The sequence below is a fragment of the Dromiciops gliroides genome, chromosome 1, assembly GCF_019393635.1.
Source record: "Dromiciops gliroides isolate mDroGli1 chromosome 1, mDroGli1.pri, whole genome shotgun sequence".
Lineage (NCBI taxonomy): Eukaryota > Metazoa > Chordata > Mammalia > Microbiotheria > Microbiotheriidae > Dromiciops > Dromiciops gliroides.
This window is the reverse complement of record NC_057861.1, coordinates 489820072-489831792: the sequence shown is the minus strand read 5'-3', so window position 1 is coordinate 489831792 and position 11721 is coordinate 489820072. Positions and strand designations below refer to the sequence as shown.

Here is an 11721-nt window from a genome sequence, read left to right as displayed (position 1 = left end):
CCATGTGTATTCTCCTTTATTGGTGCCTCTGCTAGTGAACTCTCTGTTTGTGCCCAGTCTTCCCATTGATGCTGTATGCATTTGGGGGACAGAGGTCCCCAAGTTTATGGAGGGAATATTTTGTTACAACTTTTCATGGTATGCCATTTCACAAATGCCTTTGTTTTAAGCTAATTATGGGGAGGCAGCGAGGTGGCACAGTGGATAAAGCACTGGCCCTGGATTCAGGAGGACCTGAGTTCAAATCTGGCTTCAGACACTTGACACTTACCAGTTGTGTGACCCTGGGCAAGTCACTTAACCCTCATTGCCTTGTAAAAAAATATATGTGTGTGTGTATGTATGTATATATACATGTATATATACATATACATACTATATATATATATATATATGTATATATATATATATATAATATAAATAAGCTAATTGTGTCCTTTGCCAGACTAATTAAGGTAAACACATTCATGGCTTTAGGTATGTAGCCTCTAAGAGTACTTTGAACCTGGGATCATCATCCCTTGGGGAACCAATCCACAAAACCATGATGGAAATATCCTAGAGAGGAAACTATAAATATTTGCCTTTTATGTCCCCAGCTAATTGTGAACCCTTTTGAGGCTGAGTACAGGTTTTATTTATTTCTCTCTCCTAATATCTCCTAGCAGGGAGCCTTGAATAGAACCTTGAACATCACAGGTATCAAAGAACAAAGGCATTTGGACACAGAGTGGAGATAAACCTGGTCTGGGAACCTACCTCCTTATTAAGTGTATAACTATGGTCAAGGCTTTTCTCCTCTGAGCCTCAGTCTCCTCATCTGTAGAATGGGAATAATATAACTTATCAGTATGACAAACATTTGCTTTGCAAATGTTAGCAATTATATTCTTGCTGAAAATTAAATTACATTTCTTACTGAAAAGGCTTGTGCATCGAATGAATAAGTGAAGTAACTTGATATATTTTCACTTGCTTGACCACGTCCCCATTTCCACTTTCTGTTTCTGCCTGGTCTCCAGGCCTCTTCCCAGAACTTAGAGCCAATCACTCCCTTCTTGCCATTTCCTGGTTAAAGACTCCTCCTCCAATGCAACCTATATACAGTACTTTCGTTTTCCTCTTTGGACAGAAGCAGATTGAAGACGTAAGTGAGAACCTCCACAGTTCTCTTTCCCAGAATAGGTACACCTTTAAGGCAGGTAAGTACATTTCCTTAGTCTCTGGTCATCTCCTTTCTCCTCCCATCCCTGACTCTTCCTTGGCTTCCTCCCCACCCCTCAGCTCCCTCCCCCAGCTAGTCAATGCCAAGAACAGAACTTGTTTACCCCATTTATTCCACATGTTTGTGGACCTGGCAAATAAGACCTTGTGCTTAAAGGGAGAAGAATGGGTCTGTTGGGGGGAGGATAGTGGAATGGGAACAGGACAGTGGGATGGGAGAAGAATGGGGCTGAGGGGAGGACATTAGGATAGAAGAAAACTAGTGCTAAAATGAAAACAGGAAGTATGAGGGCCAGGGGCTGAGCAGGTGCAACACTGGGATTTGGAGAGGAATAGGGGTGGGGGAAGGTGGTGGTGGTGGTGGAAGCAATAGAGCTGAGCAGACCAGAGTGGGAAGGAATGGGGAGTGGGGCTGAGGACAGGACAATGGGATGGGTAATGAGGAGAATGGTGAAGGGAGAAGGGAACAAACATTTAATAAGTGCCAACCGTGTGTCAGACGCTTTTCAAAGTGCTTTACAATTTGGCTCCAAAATAACAATCTTGTGAGGTAGATACTATTATTATCCTCACTTTCCAGTTAAAGAAACTGAGGCAGGCAGAAGTAAAATGAGTTGCAAAAGGTCACACACAACCAATATATGCCTGAGGCTAGATTTGAACTCAAGTCTTCTTGATTCTAGACCCAGCCGTATTCCACTGTATCTCCTAGATGGCTAATAGAAAATAGTAAATAGAGTTGAGGAGAAGAAAGGTCAATGAGATAGGAATAAAAGGAGGACAGTAGAAAGCGGGAAGGGATGAGGTTGAGGGGAGGATGGGTGGATAGGAAGGGAACAGAGATGAGAGGAACATGAGGTGCCCAGGGCCAACACTAACTGTGTTCTGTCATATCTCTGTCACTTTTTATTTCATCTTTTCAAGGACATAAAACCCTTCTTGATGGAAAACAAAAACGAACATTTGTAAGTAGAAGTAATGGTTAATATCCAAGTATAAATCCAGGTTGTAGGATTTGGGCATGTTTAACCTGGCGAAGTCTAGACTTGGGGGGGACATGATAGTAACCTTCTAATATCTGAAAGGATATTGTGGGGGAAGAAAGAATTTTATCCTTTGCTGCCTCTTACAGAGGGCAAAATTACTACCAGTCAGTAGAATTTACAGCAAAGTAGAGATTTTAGCTCTATATTAAAGAGGAACTTTCTAATAATTAGTGCTATCCAAGAAGAGAATAGTCTACTTTAGTCTGCAGAGAATTCTTTTTTTTTTTTTTTTTGGCGGGGCAGTGAGGGTTAAGTGACTTGCCCAGGGTCACACAACTAGTAAGTGTTAAATGTCTGAGGTCGGATTTGAACTCAGGTCCTCCTGAATCCAGGGCTGGTGCTTTATCCACTGTACCACCTAGCTGCCCCCTGCAGAGAATTCTTAATTGATGGAAGTATTGAAAAGTGATGCTAGAGGGCATTCCTGCGCTGGGTGAGGAGTTAGATAGGAAAACCCTATGATATTCTTTCTAAGTCAAAGATTTCATAATGAACAAAATCAGTCTGGGATAAAAAAGAATAAGAATGTCCCTCCCTCACTTCTTTTAGCAGTCTCTTCTTCCCACAGTGATCCACAAAGAAACTGGTGCACAAAGAGGTATTTTTAAAAAAGGAATTATATATCAAAATAGCCTACTTACATTTGGTCCCCACTCCTCTCACCCTTCTCCTTTCTTAAATGAAACATCCTGACCACCAGATCCCAATCCTCCATTAGCTCTTCCCAGATCTAGACATCCTTCTCTCCAATACCTTGTTCTGCATCTTTAGATCCAGCTCACTTGCCACATTGAATTTACTGAAGTCTGACCTCATTTGCTCCATCTGCTTGGAGTTGTTCCGGGATCCTATCTCTCTTGAATGTGGCCACAATTTCTGTGCTCAATGCATCACCTGTCATTGGGACTCCGGTGTTCCAGAATCCCAACCCCCTTGCTGCCCTGAGTGCCGGAAGAGGTGTGATAGGGGGAAGCTGGTTCCAGATGTTCGGCTCCGGAATCTGTTGGAGAACATGAACTCCCTTCAGCAGAAGGTAAACTCAAACCAAGTCAGGGACTAGAGTTCCACAGTCTCATGTAGACAAGGAAAAAATGAATTTCTAGGTCTGATTAGCATAATGTCTAATATACTGTAAGCACTTAATAAATTGGATTTGGGTTGGGCAGCTAGGTGGTGCAGTGGATAAAGCACTGGCCCTGGATTCAGGAGGACCTGAGTTCAAAATCGGCCTCAGACACTTGACACTAGCTGTGTGACCCTGGGCAAGTCACTTAACCCTCATTGCCCCACAAAAAACAAAACAAAGAAAAACAACAAAAAAAACCCAACCCCAAAACAAAACAAAACCCAAAAAACTAAATTGGATTTTGCCTGATTCAGGAGGAAGCTGTGAACTTTGGGTTAAATCTAGAAAGATTAGGGTGAAAGATGGGGAATTCCTTCATTATACTTAACAGAGGTGGGTACTCCTAGGTCAGCTCCCAGAAGATTAGGAAGCATACAGTACCCTCCCTTCTTCTTCTCCTCAGATGCCCTCTGATATTTGCAGTGCAGAGGCAAAGCCTCTGCAGCTGGTTCAAGCTGAACCCAGCAGGGATATCAGCCTCTGTCCAGAGGTTCTGGATCAATGTTTGAATCACCCTCAAGTCAAGAACAGTCCGGTCTGTCTCATCTCTGTCATGGGGGAACAGAGAACAGGAAAGTCTTTCCTTCTCAACTATCTAATCCAAGGAATGCAGGGTCTGGTAAGACCTGGGGCTGGGATCCCATGGCCTGGACAGGTGGAGAGGAGGGAAGGATAGGATCTCTGGGTGGAGGGGAATGAGTTGAGGCAAAAAGCTTCTGCTTTGGGGAGAGTTTGGGGTTAAGAGGCGCAGACCTGGATTTTGAGAAGGGAGGAAGGAAATTCTAAAGGAGAAACCTTGTATATATGATATCTTGGTCCTGGGGAGGAAGAATGATTTCTACCTCCTTTAGGAGTCCAAGGATGCCCAGTGGATGACAGGAGGAAGAGCTCAACAGAGGTTCCAGTGTGCACCAGGAGCTGAAAGCATCACCAAGGGCCTCTGGATATGGAGCCGGCCATTTATTCTGGAGAGGAATGGGGGGAAGGTAAGAGTCCAGAACTGGGGAGATCCCCAGGGAGACTGGAAAGTGGGAGGCAAAAACCAGAGAGGCAACAGGTGGACAATGGAAAAGAGAAATGAGGGTGAGTATAGTATAGGGAATAGGGAAGATAAAAGAGAGGAGAAAATTGAGGGAAGTCAGGTAGATGAAAAGTTAGAAGAATTGAGGAAGTGCTGAGGGAAGAAGGGGCAGAAGGATGGGAGGGGCAAGGAAGGGGAAGTTCTTACCTCTTCCCTTGGCTTTGCCCTCTCCGCTCCAGGTGGCCGTGTTTCTTGTGGACACAGAAGGGTCCATAAGTCCAGGACAGGACAAGGAAACAAATGCCAAGCTTGTGGCCCTCAGCATGCTGCTCAGCTCTCATCAGGTGATAGCCTGGGATCCAGGTGTTGTGTTCCCCGGCCTATGGGGTCTCTCTCTAAGACAGCCTCCCTTCCAGCTCATTGTAGGATTTCTAGGCCAGATCTGAGTTATAACTCAGGTACTGAACCAGAGAGGAATGGGGAAAATACCTTCCAGCTCCTTACAAAAGACATCTCAGGGAACTGCCTTAATGGGATAGGACTGATACTGATATTATTGTAGTTGGGAATGAAAGGTGAGTATGTATTGAAAAAAATCTGTAAAGTCACAGGATTTAAAGTGGATACGATTTCTATTTTTAATTTATTGTATTGTTGACACGTGTGCTGTTTAAATCTAAAAAAAAAAAATGAATGAGATTCCTAGACCAGAGAGACTGAATCTGGATCAGCTATTGTGTTCTTAGTGAAAATGATCACTGGATTCTCACTAGGTTCTATGTTTATCTTTAGTATTTCTTGGCCCTAAGTAGGCTCTGAGGCAACATTTTTAAAGTAGGTTAGAAAATTTCCTCTGGGGGCAGCTAGATGACACAGTGGATAGAGCGCTGGCCCTGGATTCAGGAGTACCTGAGTTCAAATCCGGCCTCAGACACTTAACACTTTACTAGCTGTGTGACCCTGGGCAAGTCACTTAACCCCAATTGCCCTGCAAAAAAAAAAGAAAGAAAGAAAGAAAGAAAGGAAGAAAGAAAGAAAGAAAGAAAGAAAGAAAGAAAGAAAGAAAGAAAGAAAGAAAGAAAGAAAGAAAGAAAGAAAGAAAGAAAGAAAGAAAGAAAGAAAGAAAGAAAAAGAAAGAAAGAAAATTCCCTCTGCTTTCACCCCAGCCCCTAACTCTAACTAGACTAGATTAGGTTTGATTTCTGCACAGAAGCCAAGAGAGGCAAGAGGATCTGCTAGCCATAAGGTTCTTGATATTGCCTTAGAAAATAAGTCCTCTTCCTCTCCTAAAATGTAATAACCCCCTTCTGAGAATGGGCCTAGCCTAAAAAGGAGTGTTTATCCTTTCTGAGATGCTCCAAAATCAAGTTTCCGAGGCTCTCTTGCCCCTGGCTCTCCTTCCCAGTTTCCTGTCCTTGTTCCCTAGATTCTCAATGTTTCTCGGATGTTGAAGCAAACAGATCTGGAGTGTCTGGAGGTGAGCAGACACTTGTACTTCTGTTAGGGGGTGGGGGCAAGAGAGGGAATGGTATGAGATAGAGAACTAGGCTTGGGATAGAAAATGTCTGGTTTCAGAGTATGGCCATGAGAACCAGTAGCTTTGGAAGAAAAAGATCTTTGGTTTCTCCAGTAGAGTCTAAGGGACCTGAAGAGAGAGAAATAGAGAGAGACAGAGACAGACAGACAGACAGACAGACAGACAGACAGACACACACACACACACACACACACATACATACACACTCACAGAGACACAAAGAGAGAGACAAAGAGAGACACAGAGAGAGACAGAGAGACAGAGTGTGTGTGTGTGTGTGTGTGTGTGTGTGTGTGTGTGTGTGTGTGTGTGTGTAAGTGAGCTAAGGAAGGATATCTTGGTCCTATGACAATGAAAGCCTTAACTTATATCTGCTTACCAGATGTTCCTCCACATTGCTGAAGAGATAGGAGAATATTTTAAGATGGAACCAGTACAGGTGAGATTCTATTTGCCCAGTACACTTGCCCTGAGACTCTGACCCCTTCCAGAATCTTACCTTTTCTCCTTTTTCAGCATCTGAATTTCTTAGTTCGTGACTGGTTTTATCCGGCTACATTTGGAAAGAAGGCAGGCCAAACACACTTGACTAATGTGACCCAGGCAAGTGGGAACATTGATGAACAAATGTTCATTCATTCATTCATTCATTTATTCAATAAGTATTAATCAAATGCCTACTATTGAGCAGGGACTATGCTAGGCCCTGGAAATGTTGAACCTAAAGTAAATCAGTCTGCCCTCAAAGAACTTAACTTTCTTGGTGGTGATGGTGATGGTGGAGACAATATGTACACACATACATGTATACAAAATCATTTGTGGGGAGGGCACTAACAACTGGGGAGAATCAGAAAAGACTTCACTTAGCAGGAGTCATTTGAGATGAGCTTTGAGGTGGGGTAAGGAGGGAAAGCCATGTTAAGTTCAAGGAGCACTGAGCAGTATGTCGTAGAATGTATGAAGAGCAGTAATGAAATGAACTGGGAAAGGTAAGCTGGAGATTGTGATGAGAGACTAAATACCAGACAAAGAAGTTGAGATTTTAATTCCAGAGGCAGTGAAAAGCCATTGAAGCTTCTTGACTTATTGAACCCATGCTTTAAGAATGTCCATTTGGAGGCAGCTAGGTGGCGCAGTGGATAGAGTACTGGCCCTGGATTCAGGAGTACCTGAGTTCAAATCCGGCCTCAGACACTTGACACTTACTAGCTGTGTGACCCTGGGCAAGTCACTTAACCCCAATTGCCTCACCAAAAAAAAAAAAAGAAAGTCCATTTGGCAGCTGTTTGGAGGGTGGCAGCAAAGAAGGACCTGAGGCCTGGGTTCAGGGAAGAAAGAAAAGCAGTATTGGAGAGTGGACATTCCTAGGGGAAGAGGGCAAAAGGGAACATTGGATGGGAGAAAGAAGGTACCACTTCAAGGGTGGAGCCCATCCTGAGGTTTGCTTTCTCCTCAGAACATTTCTGACAAATACCCCAGGATTTGGAAGATTCTTAAGAATCAACAAGCCTGCTGCTATCTCTTGCCATTTCCTGGGAAAAAAGTGGCAAGCAGCAGCAATGGAAAGCCAGAAGGTGACTATCCCTCTGCCCAGAAGTCCCTATAATGCCTTCTCAGAGTGTAACTGATCTTGGCTCCTCCCACATCCTGCTTCCCTTCTAAACTCCAGTCACCCTACCCCCCACAACTCAGACTTCCCAGGATCACAGGTCTTCTCTTCCTCAGACATGGATTCAGATTTCTATCAGTATCTACATGACTACATCACAGATGTCTGCAGTTCAGCCACGCAGCATGTGAAAAAGCACTCAGATGGACAAATTCTCACTGGGGGGAAATTAGCTGAATTCATCACGGTATGGACAACTTCCCCAACTTCCCCAACTTCCACGAATCTTACACATAACTGTCCATTCTTCTGTGACCCCTGATTATCCTTTTAAATTTATCTGCAGAGACTCTCCCACCAGTTAACGAAGAAAGAATTTGGATTCTACTCCTCGTTTGATTCGGTATAGGCCTGGCTAATAGTTCTGGGAAGGAGATTAGTCCTGGGTAAAAAGCCAGGTCCAGGGACTCAGAACATATGTCTTGAAGGGTATATGGTCTTGGATCAGGATTAAGTAGAAAGTGGAAGTAGGTGGGGGGCTTGGGACAGAATTCCAAAATGGAGAGAGTGAAGGACAACATAATAAGGAGCCTTCTTCTCTCTGGACAGATTGCTACTGAACTCCATGATATGAGGATGCTTGAAGCTGCTAAAAAAGAATTGGAGGACTTTGTGAAGGAACAGGTGAGCCCTCAGGCTTTTCGTTGTCCCTCTCACATGTGAGCTACCCAGAAGAACTGGCCTAGGTTCTAGATACTATGTGGATCCACATCTACCCACAACAATTGATATTTCTACTTTTCCACTAGTCATCCAGGGGGATACAATTAGTTCCAAGCAAAGGTGCTTAATGAAATAGCTGAGTTAGAAGATTTGTAATAGAATATTCCCTCCATGAATGTAGGGTATTTTATCCTACAAATATACACCTCCCCATATGCTCACCTGAGGGAGCATTGTAGCTATTATTATTATGCATGAACTCACCAGGGGACATCAGGGGTCCTACAGCACCAGAAGCAGTTAGTTGCCCCTCTATATTGATTCCAAAATGATCATTGAGATCCCCTGGTGAGTTCTACTGGGTTCGTTGAGCCAGAGTTCCTCCCTATGGGCACTCCTGTACCAGGTTTTCAGTCCCCCCCTGGTAACTTCATCTCTCTCTTTTTTTGGGGGGGGGGTGAGGCAATTGGGGTTAAGTGACCTGCCCAGGGTCACACAGCTAATAAGTGTTATGTATCTGAGGCCGGGTTTGAACTCAAGTCCTCCTGACTCCAGGGCCAGTGTTCTATCCACTGTGCTACCTAGCTGCCCCCTAACTTCATCTCTTTAGAGCCAGCTCAGCCATTTCAAATTAAGTCTACTAGGGTACAGTGGTTAAATATTCTGCTAGATAAGGCATGGCTGATAGCTCTTTAGTCATGGTTGTTGACTAGCCACAACAACCAGGTGACAAAAAGCAGGAAGACTAAGCTAAAAATTTGAAAACTGAGTTGGGAACCAAAGCTTTCTGTTAATTATAATTAGTAGTTATAATTATCTGGATTAATTATCAGATAATTATTTAGTTTCAGGTTCGGATAATTTAACAGACTTCCAATATCCTCTCTGGCATAGCTTTAAATGAATTTGCGTCAGAAGCAAAGGCAGGATAAGGAAAAGCAGTTTCCATTCACCCAGCCTGAATTCTTGTCCATAGTTGTAATGACCAAATTTGGCTTTCACCTTTCAATGAAGACATTGGTATGGATGTGGAATTTTACATATACTGTCTGATGAAATTGATGTGTTGGGTGCCTGGAGAGGGACATATTTGTAAAAATAAGTTTATATATATATATATATATATGTATATATATATATATATATATATAATTTTAGTGTTGCCTTTATGGGTGGGTGTGTATACATTACTAAAACATTTTTTTTTTTAAAGAAAAGCATAGTTGAGTTCATCTGGACAGGCAGAGGGGACTAGACTAAAGGTTGCCTAAAGTCTCAGCATCCAAGGGATCTCAATAGCAAAGGCCTGGGCTCAGGGAGAGAGTGAGCGCCTGGGTGCTTAGCCAGAAGTCACAGCTTCTTCTTCTGCACTTGCAGGATACTTCCACAAAGTCCACGTTTGCTTCTCTTAAGACTCTTCCTGAGACTATGAGGAAACGCCTCTCAGATAAGAATGATGCAATCATAAAGCATCTCAAAGAGACTTTGAAGAGCCCAGGGAAGAGTCAAATCATGAACGACTTTGAAAAAGAGATTCAGAAGATAGTTAAGGACTTCCAGGATTCCTACAGGAAGCGTTTCTGTGGTCAGACTGTTGCCCTGGGTGGACTTGTGGGAGGTGGAATCCTGGCAGCGGCTGGTGGAATAGTGGGAATTGGTGTGGCAGCCACTGTTTTGACTCTGGAAGCTGCAGCTATGGCCACAGGGGCCACTGTGGGTGCCACAGTGGTTGGGGGTGGTATAGGGGCTGGCATAGGGGCCCTTGTGGGTAGGGCCAAAGGTAAGGAAACAGTTCCTGAAGAGGAAGAGAAAAAACCCCTTTTCCAGGATGATGAATGAACCCTGGCAACCAGGGAGAAGGAAAGAAGGAGAGGGAATAATGAAGCATGAGGGAGGGCCTTGGGTTACCAGATTTTGATGAGGGTCAATAATCAGTAGAGAGTAGGAGAGGTGCTCAGAGAAGGCCTAGTCTAGAAAGTTCATAAAATCAGTGACACACCACACAGGCCCATGAAATAGGCGCTAAAGCCACCATATCCTCTCCTCTATCTACTGGTTATTGACCGCCCTCTTCCCAACTCTGTTCCCAACTCAGGAAGCAATGATTTTCCCTGTCCTCAGAGACTGGCTACAGAACAATTTCCTGTATCAGCTCCACTCCCTGATAGGTCTTGGCCTGATATAGGAATATATGGATGGCATCCAGCCTACACTTGACGTTGTCTAAATGATTCCTGAAAGGACAAGATAGAGCCTTGCCCTCAAATCACAGTCTAAAGCAGACAGGAAACTATTTTGTATCCCAGAGAAATTTACTGATCATAGTTAACCTAAACCAGATAAAACCCCAGTCTAAATTTCATTGTTGAGGGAGAAGGGAACCTATAGCATTTCGCTTACTGGAGAGTGGATGAAGCCCACGATGGACAAAAGCAGAATGTTCACTGAATAGAGAGGAAAGACAGAGATGATGGATCACATTATAGGGAGAACAATGCCACAGGTGTCTCCTCTTGCACAGGACTCCCTGAGACTAAATTTTCTTATAAGTAAAATGAAGAGATCGACTTTCTGAGATTCTTTCCTGCTCTAGATCTGTGATTTTATGTTCATTGTTGAATTGGATATCCATGATATGAATGAATGAATTTAAAAGCATTTATTAGGGGGCAGCTGGGTGGGGCAGTGGATAGAGCACCGGCCCTGGATTCAGAAGTACCTGAGTTCAAATCTGGCCTCAGACACTTAGCACTTACTAGCTGTGTGACCCTGGGCAAGTCACTTGACCCCAATTGCCCCGCAAAAAAAACAAACAAAAATTTATTAAATACTTTAAATGGCTTAAATATGTAAATATGAAAAAATAAATTAATTAATCAGTATTTTAAAATACTTAATACTTAAATATAGAAGGCCTTTATTAAATACTATATGCAAAATACTGTGCTAAGTCTCAGGGTTACAGACAGAAAAGTAAGAAAGGCTTTTGCATTTACTTTTGCATTTACTGAAATAGGCTATAATCTAAATAAGATCAGTGAAGTAGTGCTCATTCTTTAGGTTCTTAGTATAGTGGCATCCATACTCCCTTTCTGTGCTTGCTCACTCATCCCAATATGCTCTTACACTGGCAGATTCGAGTTATGTTTTATTTTGTTTTCCCAGAATGAGAGGGCCTTCATTACACCGCTACACCCACTTTCAGGACAGGGGGACTAAGGGTAACTTTGGTGTGGAGTGAAGATCCTCTTACTACTCATCACCATACTTCCTTAGTCCCCATCAATGTTCTTCCTATTTGTATAAAGTGAGTCTTAAAAATACCATTTGACCATTCTGGAGAGCAATTTGGAATTATGCCCAAAGGGCAATAAAGCTGTGCATACCCTTTGACCCAGCAATTCCACTTTTAGGTCTTTTCCCCAAAGAAAT

General features: G+C 43.2%; 1 protein-coding gene across 2 annotated transcripts; it reads left to right on the top strand.

Annotated features, from left to right (window-relative positions):
* Positions 1-1090: 1090 nt before the first annotated feature.
* On the top strand, positions 1091-11040 carry RNF112 (ring finger protein 112). Of its 2 annotated transcripts, XM_043977904.1 has the most exons (14): positions 1091-1202; positions 2149-2189; positions 3042-3303; positions 3800-4015; positions 4248-4382; positions 4657-4761; positions 5844-5894; positions 6337-6393; positions 6471-6557; positions 7414-7531; positions 7683-7813; positions 7913-7969; positions 8176-8250; positions 9667-11040. In XM_043977904.1, the coding sequence occupies exons 2-14, from the start codon at positions 2167-2169 to the stop codon at positions 10126-10128; spliced, it is 1779 nt and encodes a 592-aa protein (XP_043833839.1). In that variant the 5' UTR covers positions 1091-1202; positions 2149-2166; the 3' UTR covers positions 10129-11040. The 2 variants fall into 2 exon arrangements, with proteins under 2 accessions (XP_043833839.1, XP_043833840.1); XM_043977905.1 differs by lacking the exon at positions 2149-2189 and having other exon boundaries at positions 1120-1202.
* Positions 11041-11721: the final 681 nt, after the last annotated feature.